The following is a 15,061-nucleotide window of genomic DNA, read 5'->3' as shown; positions in this document are numbered from 1 at the left end:
CCTTCCCAGGCCCTGTGCAAGTAAGGTGCTCTGAAATGTTTTTTTTTTTTTTTTTTTAATTTTTTTTTTAAACGTTTATTTATTTTTGAGACAGAGAGAGACAGAGCATGAACGGGGGAGGGGCAGAGAGAGAGGGAGACACAGAATCGGAAGCAGGCTCCAGGCTCTGAGCCATCAGCACAGAGCCCGATGCGGGGCTCAAACTCATGGACGGCGAGATCGTGACCTGAGCTGAAGTCGGATACTTAACTGACTGAGCCACCCAGGCGCCCCTGAAATGTTAAGTTTCATCAGTGTATTAACATACCCCAGTGCCTAGTGTATAAACAGGCATTGAATAAATGAATTAGACACCAACCCTTGAAAACAAGCTCTTTGCATCCATCTCTACGGGAGTGGGTTTCACAGGGGATGCCATCAAAGTAATTAGGTAGGTTCCTTACACAGGGGAGCTCAAACTGGTTTCCAATAGTTCCTTGTAGACCGAGCCATCAAGTGCCCCGCCCCTGACATTTTCCCAACAGCTTTTTTAGCTTCTCTTGCCCTACAATATCTGTTTGTTGAGTAAATCACACATAACAGGAAATTTACCATTTTAACCATTTTAAAACCTACAGTTCAGCAGCATTTAGTACATTCACCAATGCTGGGCAACCACCACCACTGCTTAATTCCAGTACATTTTCATCACCCAGAAGGAAACTCTATACCCATTAAACAGGAACTTCCCATCCCCCGTCCCCAGCCCCTGGACACCACTAATCTGCTTTCTGTCTCTATGAATCTGCCTATTCTGGATGTTTCATATAGTTGTAATCTAATAGCTTTTTTTTTTTTTTTTTTAATAGCTTTTTAAAGGTACTTCTCCATAGGGGTGCCTGAGTGACTCAGTTCAGTTAAGCCTCTAACTTTTGATTTCAGCTCAGGTCATGATTTCTCGGTTTGTGGGACAGAGCCCTCCATCAGGCTCTGCGCTGACAGCAAGGAGTCTGCTTGAGATTCTCTGTCTCTACTTGTCTCTGCCTTTACCCTGCTCCTGCTCCCACTCTCTCTCTCCCTTTCTTTTACTCAAAATAAATAAATACACTTAAAAAAAAAAAGACAAAAGTACTTCTCCACCTGAGGGGAAGAGCAAGATAATGTCCAAAGGTTTGACTATTTAAGCAACTGGCAAATCGAATTCTAAGTTTTAAAAAGAGGCCAAACACAAGATTGCCCGATTGCATTTGTTTTTTCACAGCTGCCCTTTTTTGTTTAAGTTGCCATCTTGATGGGTGTGGAGTAAGATTGGCAGCTGGAGCACTCCCACCCCCGGCGCCCGGTGGGCACAGCCCCCAATTTACCGATGCCTGATGTGTGGTCTCCGGCCCGATACATGTTTGGTTTTACTTTCACCCGGGTCCAGCCTGGACCTTCTTTGTCTTGATAAAAGTTGCAGAGATCTTCCTCAAAATTGCAGCTGGCTTCCATGGCACTGAAAGGAAGTTCTGAACAAAGGAGAACCAAAGTTAAAGAGCCAGACTTAAGGGTCTCAAGGGACTACATCAACAGGTTGACAAATACATACATATTCGTGCCAGGGGAGACGGAATACATAAAACACACAAAAATATTTTTACCCTAATGGCATGCTGGCAGGTTAGCATCAAGCTAACATCTCAGCATGACAGGAAAATTGTTCTTTTCCTCCCTAAAGGGATGGAGAGAAGGAGCTCTGTTCACACTCTCTATAAAAAATAAAGAAGTACCACACTTCAAAAGACATTTCCTTTCATAATGTAAAGACTGGGAACAATTATTCACATAGTTCTTCACAATTCAAAATTCATTCATAGAAAATTAAAGAGAAAGAAAAAGATAAAGATTTTAAGGAATTCTTAATTTTTCTCTAAGACAGGTATTTTAGAAATTATATTTTCCAGAAATGATTTTCCTTTGTTGATCAATCTGTGTCACCAGCACAGCTGCTGTCTGTTGATAATTGATATTAGTCACAGGAGCTGATCTGCTTGAAGAAAATCATTGCTCAGTATAAATCACGAGGTTCAAAAAGTCACACCAATTTCATCACCCATACTGCTATTATTTTGGCTTTTGCTGAATTCTGGTATCATTTACCCTGGTCTATAAATACCACCTCATTTCAGATTGCCTGGAGGGAATGAAACATAAAAGATTTCTGCTTTTTTGTGAATAACTTGGTACAGCAACAAGTGATTGTAAATTTCACTGTTCAGAACATCCGAGTCCAGAAGGGATGTGACTTTCACAGTTTGGGACACATTCAACATAGCCAACTGTGATCCTGTTCTGCAGGCTGACATAATACTGGTCTAAACTTTTAGGGCCAGAGAAAGAGGGCACTGTTTTGAATAAATGGGAAATTACCTCTAGAGAAACATTTGAATTCTGGGAGCAGTGACCTAATGAAACAGGGAGCTGTTTATGGACAAACACTCACTATACTCTCAATTCCTGAATTCCCAAAGCAAGAGAGTTTAGCCCAGATTAAAGGGGATGAAAGACGTATGACCACCAAATACTACAAGGGTGCCGAGATTCAATCTTGGTCCAGGAAAACACATAGCATATAAATATAAATGGGAGGTGCCTGGGTGGCTCAGTTGGTTAAGTGTCCAACTTCAGCTCAGGTCATGATCTCGTGGTTCGTGGGTTTGAGCCTTGCATTGGGCTTGCTGCTGTCAGCACAGAGCCTGCTTTGGATCCTCTGTCCCCCTCCCTCTCTGCCCCTCCCCCACTCATTCTCTCTCTCTCTCTCTCTCTCTCTCTCTGTCTCTCCCTCCCTCCCTCCCCTCAAAAATAAACAAACATCAAGAAAAAAAAAAGACAGCATTGGGACAAGTGGTGAAATTAGTATGTGGATCATAGGTTAGTTGATAATACTGTATCAGTGCCAAATTTCCTGAACTTGTTATTAATGTTTACTGATTTTTGAGAGAGAGAGAGAGAGAGAGAGAGAGAGAGAGAGAGAGAGAGAACAAGCAGGGGAGGGGCAGAGAGAGATGGAGACAGAATCCCAAGCAGGCTTTCCATTTGGGGCTTGAACCCATGAACCATGAGACCATGACCTGAGCTGAAGTCAAGAGCCAGAGGCTTAACTGACTGAACCACCCAGGTGACCCCAAATTTCCTCAACTTTATAATTATCTGATAGCATGCTGGAAAATGTGCTGGGTTTTAGAAACTACACACTGAAGTATTTAGGGTAAGGGGCATAATGTTTACAACTTACTCTTACATGGTCAATAAAGCAAATGTGGCAAAATGTTAATTTGTAGATCTGGGTGAAGAGTACATGAGAGTTCTTTATAGTATTCTTGAAAATTAAAAAAAAATTTTTTTTAATGTTTATTTTTGAGAGGGACAGAGTGTGAGTGGGGGAGGGGCAGAGAGAGAGGGAGACACAGAGTCCAAAGCAGGCTCCAGGCTCCGAGCTGTCAGCACAGATCCCCACGTGGGGCTTGAACACACAAACCATGAGATCATGGCCTGAGCCAAAGTCGGACATGTAACTGAGCCACCCAGGCACCCCAATTCTTACAAATTTTATCTGAGTTTAAAATGATACTAAAATAAAGTTCTAAAAACTCTAAATTAAAAAAATAAGTGACCAAAACCACATTACAAACAAACAAACAAAAAAAGAAGATTAGGAATAAAACATTCCTGTATAATTGGATCCCAATGGTATCTCAGGAGACACACCCTGCCAAGTGTGCAAGGAAGGCATCCTGATGAGCCAGAGAGGAGATCAGGAAATAAAGGGCATTCTCAATGCTCTGTGACAGGTGGGCCTGCCCACACATTGCTAGGCCTGGCTCTGTGAGCATCCAGGAGTATCTTTAAGCCATGAAAATAAAGTCTTTGAAAAATGAGTATGATGTTCACACAGACAAGGATCCTCTGACACCAGCCCCCCCCAATGCAGATTTGAGACAAGGGGAGACCCCATATTGGTTAGTTACCCCCCTGCCACGTGGTAATGAAAAAGTAGATGAAAAGGCACAATCTACAGATGCCCGTCTAGTTCAGAAAATGGTGTAGTGCTCCCAAAAGCCACACACAAAGAGAACAGCAGGTCAGTGAAATCACTCATCAGGAATATATCCCAAGGAATATCCCCCTGGGCAACCACAAGAGAATCATAACCCATTTATTAGGTGGGCATGAGAGGCAAGAGGTGGTATTAAAACTTAAAAGTAAGCATGGATCAGTTCACTCCATGGTGACACTGAGTCACGCAGAAAAGATTTTTCTGAGAATGTGATTATATTCCCTTGTTAAATACCTAGTCCTAGAAATGGATTTGTCTGGGGTCCTGAGAAGGTCCGATAAAAAGAAAATCTCAAAAGCATAACTGAAAGCCTAAATCTTTTTCACCCAGAATGTTGCTTCTGCTATGAGACAGTATCTAATTCCTGAAGAAAGGGCCAGAGGGCCTGTTTGTGACCCCAAATGAGCTCACCAGAATCTGGGGTGGATGGAAAGCCTTTGCTTAAGGCTTGTTTCAGAGCATATGGGCTGAGTGGCCATCACAGTTGAACATTAATGACCTATTTGAAGTATAGGGAGGAATCACAGGCAGTTGGAAGCCCTTGAACATCAGTTGACCAGAGAGGAAGAAAGAAAGAAAGAAAGAAAGAAAGAAAGAAAGAAAGAAAGAAAGAAAGAAAGAAAGAAAGAAGAAGGAAGGAGGGAAGGAAGGAAGGAAGGAAGGAAGGAAGGAAGGAAGAAGGGAAGGAAGGAAGGAAGAAGGGAAGGAAGGAAGGAAGGAGGAAGGAAGGAGGAAGGGAAGGAAAGAAGAAGGGAAGGAAGGAGGGAAGGAAGGAAGGAGGGAAGGAAGGAAGAAGGGAAGGAAGGAAGGAAGGAGGGAAGGAAGGAAGGAAGGAGGAAGGGAAGGAAGGAAGAAGGGAAGGAAGGAAGGAAGGAAGAAGGGAAGGAAGGAAGGAAGTCCCCTTGAACAAGGTACCAAAAGGCATCATGATGTAAGATTTAGTTTATTACTTGCTTTATGACATTTGCACTTTTTAGAAATGAAAGGCTTTGAAGATATTCTAATCAGGTGGAAGGAGAAGCCATTGGTAGCATGTCTCATCCTTTCCCCTGCCCCATGAAGTTCATGGAGATAGACTCAGTATCAGCCCCAGACCTTTAAAAGCTCATCAGCAGCCTTTTAATCATCAGCCCCTGCAGTGCTAGAGAGATCTGGGGTGCAGCGTGGTCTGTAGGCTGCTACACTTGTACAGCAGTTTTATTTTAGCAGGAGCCAGCCCGAAAGTAGGTGGAGACAGCTCAGAGCTGGCTTGGAGACAGAGTGAGCGAGACCTGGCGCCAGGCTGAGGAGTCTTGAGGGAGTAGGGGCTGGGCCACTGACCAGGCTGTGGAGATGCTTGAGGTCTGAGCTAAGGCAACTGCAGCTGTAACCAAGGCAACCACCGGAGCCAGGTTTCCAATCAGACATCAAGTGAGCAGTGTGTTGTTGGTGAATGGGCCAAGCAGAAATCCTTTGAAGGGTACATCCATGAGTGTCAGGACCCTTCCAGTCCCGGAGCCAGATGGGTGGACCCTAGCCCAGGGAGGAGATTGGGCGTGTGTAAGGCAGAAGAGAGGGAACTCTTAGTTTGGGGTCGGGCACTGAGCCGGGATCCCTAGGAGTGGATGAAATCACCTGTTGGCCATTCAAGGATTTACAGCCTAAAAGGAGAGCTGATTCCTACCTTCTAGATGCTAGGCCAAACATGGTGGTGGATGGGGAGGTTGTGGGTGGAAAAGGCTTGGAAGGGAAGTGCCCTAACTCAACTAGGGGGCATGGGGAGTTGTCACTGTCCTCTGGCAGCATCCTGGGGGAATATGTGCGAAGCTACATGACTCTGGTGTTTAACACCTACGACATTGTGATGGGTCCTGGGTCTGGGAGACTGGATTAACTCTAAGCCCAACCAGATGGTGGGAATGAGATGTTTCATATGTTGAAATAATTCCTGTCTCAGCCTACTCAGGGAGAACGGGGGAAGAAAATGCTAGATCCAGCTGGGAAAAGCAAGTCTGGAGCTAACCGAGATAAGGAAAAAAATGTTGGCACCTGTTATAAAACAGAAGGGCATAAACTATTTGTGAAATGTAAGATGAAGTATGGAAACTGGAGGGCTCAGCTTGTAAGACTCAGAATCTGGCCCACAGCTGCTGAATGAAAGGCATAAAGCAGGCTCCAGCTCACCCATTCACCAAGCTGGTGTCCTTTGCTGGTTCTCTAGTTTCAATCTGACTCCTTTGTTCCCCAGGGAGTGGATGGGAGTATTTTGAAAATTCAATAAATAACATGAAGCCTCAAGGCCAAGCATTTTCTGTGTGCCATACTCTGCTCAGGCCTTCACGGACATTAACCTTCTCATCTTCCCAATGGTGTGGAACAGATTCTTCTACCCTTGCCCTATACATGTGGAAACGGAGGTTAATCAGACAGAGAGGTGAATCAACATGCCCAAGGTCACACAGTTTGTAAGCGGCAGAGTAGGGACACGAATCCAAAGTCCTGGCTCTGTAGCATAACACTGCGATCATGTAGTTAAACCATTTTAAAGAAAGTCGCTACGTTGGGAAGTTCTCAAGACCTATCAGAGCCTTGGCTAACCTAATTACATGAAAATGTGAGTCGCCTGTGCTCCCTATGGAGGAGTCTTTATGCGGGCTGAATCTTAGAGACTGAGGGGCCACGGGTGCTTTTGACAAATAGTCCTTATTTTGCTGAAATCTTTCTTTTCACCAGTCAGTGGGAAAGGGTTCACATAGATTCTGTATGTTTAAAAAAAAATTTTTTTTTTTTAATGTTTATTTTTGAGAGAGGCAGAGCGTGAGCTGGGGAGGGGCAGAGACAGAGGGAGACCCAGAATCCCAAGCAGGCTCCAGGCTCCGAGCTGTCAGCACAGAGCCTGACACGGGGCTCGAACTCACCAACTGTGAGACCGTGACCTGAGCCAAGGTTGAATGCTTAACCAACTGAGCCACCCAGGCACCCCAATTCTGTATTTTTTTTAAAAGGGAGAGTGTTTCCAAATATTACTTCTAAGATGGCTCAGTAGATACTGTTACCTACCCCCCCAACCGCCCACCTCTTCATCCCAACCTCTACTCCATGCAGGTATTGAATAAAAACCTCTTTTCCATATGCATAACTTGGAAATATAAAAGTTCAATGTAAATGCCTGGTGACAAAAAGGAAACTTTCTAAAAGTAATGACAAGAGATTATGAAACTACTATTAACATCACTGAAATATTAGCTGATGAGATTAGGGAACAGTCAGATTTGGAGAAGTAAAACAACGTTGGTGTCTGTTCTGTCCAATTTTAAAGACTCTTAAAAATCTTTGATTACAGTTTGTATTCAATCATTTTAATGAAAATATGTAAACATGTAAACCCTGTCTAGCTCAATCTGTTTCACTAGCTTCCCCCTACTTTTTAAAAATTAGAATTAGTAAAAAAAAAAAAAAAAAAATAGCATTTGGTTTTAGCACATTAGAGTGTTTCTCTCTAATTCTGGAATAACACTTCAGCTCAAGTAGAAAATATTATCTTTCTCAGTCGCCTTGCTGGTAGAATATATCTGAGACCATATGCAATCAGACACCAACTTTTATCTTAAGTGAAAGTCAGACTACAAAGGCCATGTTCAAAAATGTACTTCTCATGCTTCTAAACTCAGAAGGAAGGCTCATTAGTAACATTGGACAACCACTATCTCCCTGGGGTCTCTCAAAAAAAAAATTCCCTAAAAGGTAAGGTCCCCTGCATTTATCTGGGCCAGCATGAATACAGTGTCGCTTCTCACTCTAGGGCATTTTTTAACTTACTTGGAATCGATTTGTTTACCTCGTTCCCCAGAAAGTAAGAATTCCCTCTCTTCTCCAAACACCAAGTTTATGGAAATTATAAAACTGGCCACCGTAAAAGAATGTGCAGACTTACTTAGAAAGAGAAGTTAAATTAAGTAGGTAACATTTAGCCCAAAGCTAACTGTATCCAACACCAACATCTTTAAATGTGAAGACATTTATAGGTTTTGGATACATAAAATTGGGAAGGATTTTTATAATTCTACTCCGTAGAGTTTGAGAGTTTTTTCCACCTACTTGGCCACCTGTATATGGATCTAAGCTATCCTTTAAAGAGAAAGATGGGGAGGAAATGTGTTTGTATTCTTTGATTTTCATTACCTAGTAGGTAGGGACGATGAAAGTTCCTTAACACCTGACAACTGCCCTGTGGGTTCAGAAAAATTAAATTCACACTGCGAGGTGGGGGGGAAAAGAGTAATGTCGCAGAAAAATGACTATTCAGTTAAGTAATTTTTTAAAGGAGGAGATCACAGGAGAGGTGAGGAAATTAGAATTAATTCAAGTCCTGACCACAGGTGTCTATCAGGAAAATTCCATATGTAAAGAGGAAGAAAAAGAGAATGCTTACCTGTCTGATTTTGGCAGTGAACAGGAGAGAAAGAAATATCATCCAGGGCAACATACCCTCCTTTAGGACCATTGAAAGCAACTTCAAAAATAACCTGCAGAGGAAAAGGATGTATTATTACAGGTTTACATATTTTCTGGTAGGCTTCAGAGCTCTTAACTGTGATTTAAAATGATGTGTCAATCAAGCCAGGTGATGGCAAGTTATAAGTACTGAGGAATCATGTTCCTAAATCTGAGGCAGCTGCTGTCTTGATCTCTAGTTTCTTTTAGGGAGAGGGAATCCTAAACCCTAAGTTGTATTTTATTGGTGGACTTGTCCCCCTCCCTTGAGTGTATATCAGTCTCTGACAGAACCACTGAATTGACGATTTGTATTATGACCTTCAGTTAAAGAAACAACAGGCTACTCGCAGAAGGCTGGCTCGGTTCTCCCAATGCCCTTCCCACAGAACTAAGCCCCTCCAGGGCCCTTTCCCTTTTCACACATGCAACTCTGTGTGAGGGTTCTGGACAAAGATGCAGAATCAGAGATGATTATCTGTCAGCTAAGGCAAAATCAGGCCCCAAATTCTTTTTATTTTATTTTTTTAAATTTTATTTGAGAGAGAGAGCGTGAACGCATGCACGCACATGAGTGCGGGAGGGGCAGAGGGAGAGGCAGAATCTGAAACAGGCTTCATGCTCAGTGCAGAGCCCAATGTGGGGCTCAGTCCCATGACCCTGGGATCATGAACCTGAGCAGAGACCAAGAGTCGGATGCTCAACCGACTGAGCCACCCAGGTGGCCCAGGCCCCAAATTCTATGTATGGACGTTAGCATTTCAGCATGTCCAGGCACGTTCCAAGTGGTTAGAGAGAACATGAGGTTGTTAATGGGTCGAACCCTTCCATTTTCCTCCCTTTTCTGCCGCCGACTTCCACTCTGAGGTCAGTCAACTACCTTCTGCCTGTGACCATGGGGATCAGGTGTGGCGAGCACTGCGGGGGAAACTGCCCCAGGGTGTGGTCCACTCCGGTGAATTAACGTGAGAAGATGCAGGGTTTGCAGGGCTTGAAATTCCAATGCCTTCAGGACCAGGCAGGTAACAGAAATACATGACGTGAGCTTAGTGAGACGCAGGAGGAAAGGGTGCAGAACGCATCCGGGAGAATGCAAGCCGGGTCTGAGGGGGGGTGGGGAGCTGCTACTCACTGCTGACGTGTGGGAGTCCCGCCTGAAGTGTCCGGACCTACCAAACTGTCAAGGGGATCTGGATCTCCAGATTTTTATTTGAAATCTTTGCATTTTTTCAATGTTGGCAATGAATTCAAACAAGCAAACAGACACCACTCTAGCGGCCAAGCAAATCGTTGTGGGCTAGATTTGACACCTAGGCTTCTTAGTTCTCAACCTGTTCTAAAGAGAAGAGTGTCTCGGAGGCAGACAGACCAGAGTTCAAATCCCATTTCTGTCACTTATTAGCTGGGTGACCTTGAATATGTTGCTAACTCTTTCAAGGGCTTTCTTCTGTCATTTATAAAACAGACATAATACCTGCTACCTTATAGCACTACTGAGATTAAATGAGATAAGGTGTATAAGGCCCCTCGTATGCAGTCAGGTGCATATAGAACTCTGTACTTAATTCATGTCTCTTTCTCCAGGTTGACCGACCCCCTCTTGAACTCATATTCAGGTTTGAGCCTCATTAGCCACTAATTAGCTCAAACAGGTTCCTTCCCTCCACCAGGTGTGAGTTTCTCCAGTTTTGAAAGAAAGAATGTGGACACGATGGTCATGTTCAGCTTAACGACAATGGTCCTACAGACACCTGGATTCTGCACAATCTAAGAGGGGCCTTGGAAGCCTGTCGCTGGCAAAGGTCGAGGGGAGGCCGAGAACAAGAAGGGGACAGACGTGGATCAGTGGGAAGGGGCAGTGGAGTCCACACACACAGCCCAGGTCCATGACATTTCATTTTCAGGGTGCTCGCTGATAAAGTGAACGACAGAGCTCGATCTTACTGGTGGAGGGAGAATATTTCTGATCAGAATTTGCGAATCATAGCCCATGTGCCGATGCGTTCTCTCTCGTTCAGAAAGGGGGTCTCGGGTGCTTGTTTTCCTTTCTAAGATCCATTTGAGAAGACGGCGACATTAAATTCACTGATTTCTGCAGAGTGAGTCTCTTTTGCTGGCAATTACCAAGAGCAAACAGTAGCAGCATGAGTCAGACCTGCTGGAGCAAAATCACGCACCTGTGAACCAAAAGGGTACAAACTAAAGTGCAGTAGTGTCCAGAATTGTGACTTTTCAGGCACTGACGGAAAAGAAAATCCAGCAGTCTCACTCACACAAATGCCGCCCAGGGAGTTTATGGTTGGATGGAAGGAGTTTGCAAAGAAACAGTCGTCACTGCGTGTGTGACTCATTTGACTTCAACAGAAGGAAAAATTTCTGAAACAGTATGTGCATTTCTTTTCCTCTTTGTAACTCAAACTCAGAAAATTTTCCACTGGGCTGCAAGAGTGGATCAAGGCTTCATCCGACTTTGGGATAGGAAATAGCACACGTCCTGCAAAAGGCAGTGTGTTCTCTCTGGAGCTGTGTGGGGGGAAAGGAGAGGATCTGAAGGGGGTAAGGGGCGTGGCAGGCATGTCTTCAGTAGCTAGAACATGTCACAAACCAGTCCAGTCCCAAGCTCCAGTCTCTGAAGCTCCACATCAGGTGAGCAGATGGCACCACTAAAAAGCATGCAGGGAATAATCTACTTCTTCTGCACTTTATTTATTTATTTTTTTTAACGTTTATTTATTTTTGAGACAGAGAGAGACGGAGCATGAACGGGGGAGGGTCAGAGAGAGGGAGACACAGAATCTGAAACAGGCTCCAGGCTCTGAGCTGTCAGCACAGAGCCCGATGCAGGGCTTAAACTCACGGACCGTGAGATCATGACCTGAGCTGAAGTCGGCCACTTAACCGACTGAGCCACCCAGGCGCCCCTACTTCTTCTGCACTTTAAAGGGGACTAGGGAAGATACTACAAAAAGCACAAAGCTAGGAAGGGGATATTAACAAACCTGCGGTAAATAAGACTCTAGGTACAGCTCCAAATCTGGAACCACAATGTTGCACCCACTGATTCTAGAAGCCCTGGGGCGGCAGGGGTGGGGGTGGGGGGTGGTAGTGGTCCTCAGACAGGGCTGGGCCTCTGCCTTCAGCTCTAGGTCAGATTTCAGTCCAGAAGTTTCGTAAGTGCCTGGCACTCACCAGCTGTGTGACCCAGATAAAAAATATCAAACTGTTCGGACTCTCTCTTTTCTCCTTCCTTATCTATAATTTGGGGATAATCCTATCTCCTCTGGAGTGTTTCAAGTACCGGAACACATACATAAATATAAATAATGTATGTGCTTCAAAAGAAGGTCTGCAAGGACGAACACCAGAATGTTAGTGTTGTCATCCTTGTAGGGTTAGCCTGGGGGGTTTTGGTTTTGCTTTCCTGAAGTTTCTAATTCTTCTGCATTGGATATTTATCACTCGTGCAGCTACAAAAGTTTTAAAACTAAAGTACCAAGGCTTGTTTCAAATTGGGGCCACGATCATAAATCTATTTCTAATTTTGATGACATTACTTATACCGTCAAGGAGGAAGGAAGAAAATAAGTTGGCTTCCCTCTCTCTCTCTCTCTCTCTCTCTCTCTCAAGACTCTTCACTCAAGTAAGGGGAAGCTTCCTCCCTGCTCACAGGAATGGAAAGTCAAGAGTGGGTTTCACTCAGAGGACATTCATCTCTTTGGAACTCACCAAGACCACAGAGCGAGGTTCCGAGGGGAAGTGGGCTCAAGAAATGGAGTTGATTGACTGGCTTTTTCTCTATCTGTCCTTAAGAACAGTCTTGGTAGAAAGTGAAGATGACCAAGCAGGAAGACAGAGGAAGAGGGAAGAGAGGAGAGAGAGGAAGAGGGAAAAGTAAGGGGAAAGCAGAGGGGGCCAAAGAAGGGAAAAGGTAGACGGACACGCACGGAGAAGAACGGACGAACGTGGCCGCTGGTGTCGCCCGATCGCCAGGCCTGTGCGCCTGCGCAGAGCAGTGCGGCCAGGGCCCACGTGGACACACCTGGCGGACCTACCTCCATGGGGTACGGCGCGCTGAACTCCACCTCAGCAAGATTCCACACACCATTCCCTGGCTTGTCCATTTTCCAGATTTCCTCGTAAAGGCCAGCCCCATCCCGAGTGTAGAGGGAGAAGATATTGTCATTCCCCTGCTGGAGTTGGTAATAAAACGACAGGCAGCCGGACATGGGGGCCGTGGTCATCGGGGAGATGAGTTGCGCCACCTCCTGGAAGTGCTTGACGTAAACCGAGTCCACGTACATGTAGTGGCCTGAAAACCACACAGACGACACACTGCGTTAAGACAGGCCTGGCGGGTGGGGGTGGGGGGAAGCGGGGGGGTTTCACAGGACGCGAGACGATTCTGGCCGAGAGAAGTGTGGCCGCGAGCGGGTGGGTGTGGCGGCTGGGGAGGGGGTGGGGGCAGGGGGAGCGCGAGGAGCTCCACGTGCTCTGCCAAGGACGGGACCACACCCACCCTGTCTCTTTGCCTCACTTTCGGTTGAAGTGAAATACACACATAAAAGGTAGAAGCGTCAGCTGCAAAGTGCTGGAATGTTCGGGAGCTGAACACAGCTGTGGAAAGAAACAGAACATTACCCCGGGAGGACCCCCCCCCCTCCCAGGCTTTCTGTTGAGTTCCCAGATTTCTAAGAACATGCCAGGCATACCATCTGTTCCTTCAGGGGCACAGGGGGCCCCTTCTGTACATCTTTACAATATACACAAAATGTCATGGAGTCTTTTTGGAGAGAAACTAAGATTTTGACTTCAGACGAGATTACAAATTGTGCCTAACAGAACATGTAGACAGGGTTGGGATTCGGGTGGTGGGGCTTGGGACACCACTCTTGGCGAGGCCTTGGGGGACTCTGACCTCCGTCAGAGGCATTTTGTGAAACAGAGAAACCGGGAAGCAGAAGGGGGCGGGGAGCCTGGATCTGGCCCTGAAGAGACCTGAGGTTGAGTCCTGCTGGGACCTCATGCAAGTTACTAAACATCTCTGGGCTTCAGTGTCCTGATCTCTACAGTGAGAACCACACACTCCCCTCCCGGGGCTGATATGAGCATTAAACGCTGATATGAGCATTAAACGCGATTATGTTCGTGAAGTGCTTACCATGGGCTGGCACGTTGTAATTGCCTAACACAATTATAATGAAAGGAATGTCATTAATGGATTCTGGTACCATGCCTTCCCCATTGTCTGTTTTGTGTAGAGGGTGGTTGTTATTATTAGCGATTTAAGCTGCAATGATGGAGGAGGGCAATGCAATGTAGCTTCAACAGAATGACCTTTTGTATTTATGAGTTCAGAACAATTACAGCTTAATATCTTTCTTTTAGTACATGGTGACTATTAACAATACTTCCTTTCATCCTCAGCAGTAAGGGGATTAGGAAGAATACAGACCATCATACACCGGATACTTGCTTTGCCTCTAGACCACCACCCAGTGTGCAACAGGCCCCCAACAAATGATTATTCAAAGCACAGATCCAGCCTCAGAAAGCTTCTCACTCAACAGGGCAGAGGGGACAGGTGGATACATCAGGGCTTGCTTTCTCCCGGCAGCAAATTGCTCAACCCCCTGAATCATCTCCCTTGTTGAACTAGAATTTCTCTCGGCATCTTGCCAGGCCGTGCAACTGTGAACAAATGGCGGTCACAAACTCAGATGACCGGAGGGACCAGCCAGATCAAGTATACAAACTGAACTGGAGCGGGTCAGGGAGAAAACAGAGTGATCAATTAGTTGCCAACATTTGAAATCCTGTTTCATCAGCAATGAGAAACGGAAATCAAGCTCCTCTAGAAATACATCAGAAAATGTGATAGCGCTGAGCCCATATTCTCGCGCTGCAGCAAGCCCCTGGGGTAAGGAGTGGCGGCCCCTCGCAAGGGCCTGTGTTCTCTGGTCCCAAGACTGACTGTATCCTTCCCTTTGCTACCAGCTGATGCCCCGACATCCAGGCTGGGGCCTCAGGCTTTTCCCACTGAAGCTCAAAGTCTAAATGTTCATAGAAAACCTATCCATCTGAAAATGATACCCCAGTATTAGTTTGCTAGTGTTGCTATAATACAGTGGCACAAATCGGGTGGCTTACACAATGGAAATATATATGTTTTTCCCAGCTCTGGAGGCTAGAAGTCTCAGATGAAGGTGTGGGCAGGACTGGCTCCTTCCCAGGGCCGTGGAGAATCTGTTCCACACCCCTGCCCCAGTGTTGGGTGGTTGACTGGCAATCTTTGGCCTTCCTTGGCTGATAGATCTCTGCCTTCATAGTCATGTGGTGTTCTCCCTTTGTCCAGGTCTCTCTCCCTGTCTGCCTCCCCCTCACTTTTATGAAGACACCAGTCATGCTGGATTAGGGACCTACTTCAGTATGACCTCATCTTAACTAATTATATCTGCAGCAACCCCGCTGCCAAATAAGGTCACACTCTGAAGTGCTGGGAGTTAGGACTTCACC

At 45.5% G+C, this 15,061-nt stretch overlaps 1 protein-coding gene across 4 annotated transcripts in view; it reads right to left on the bottom strand.

Annotated features, from left to right (window-relative positions):
- MAMDC2 (MAM domain containing 2) overlaps positions 1 to 15,061 on the bottom strand; it is a 171,660-nt gene that overhangs the window by 54,326 nt on the left and 102,273 nt on the right. For all 4 annotated transcript variants that reach the window (XM_042963626.1, XM_042963627.1, XM_042963629.1 and 1 more), the window contains 3 exons: positions 12,601 to 12,857; positions 8,487 to 8,580; positions 1,344 to 1,487 (listed from right to left, as the gene is read on the bottom strand). In XM_042963626.1, coding sequence (XP_042819560.1) covers positions 1,344 to 1,487; positions 8,487 to 8,580; positions 12,601 to 12,857 — 495 coding nt within the window. The remainder of the gene's footprint in view (positions 1 to 1,343; positions 1,488 to 8,486; positions 8,581 to 12,600; positions 12,858 to 15,061) is intronic.

Source organism: Panthera tigris, chromosome D4 (genome assembly GCF_018350195.1).
Source record: "Panthera tigris isolate Pti1 chromosome D4, P.tigris_Pti1_mat1.1, whole genome shotgun sequence".
NCBI classification, from domain to species: domain Eukaryota; kingdom Metazoa; phylum Chordata; class Mammalia; order Carnivora; family Felidae; genus Panthera; species Panthera tigris.
The sequence above is the reverse complement of the archived record's forward strand: the minus strand, read 5'-3'. Positions and strand labels throughout refer to the sequence as shown.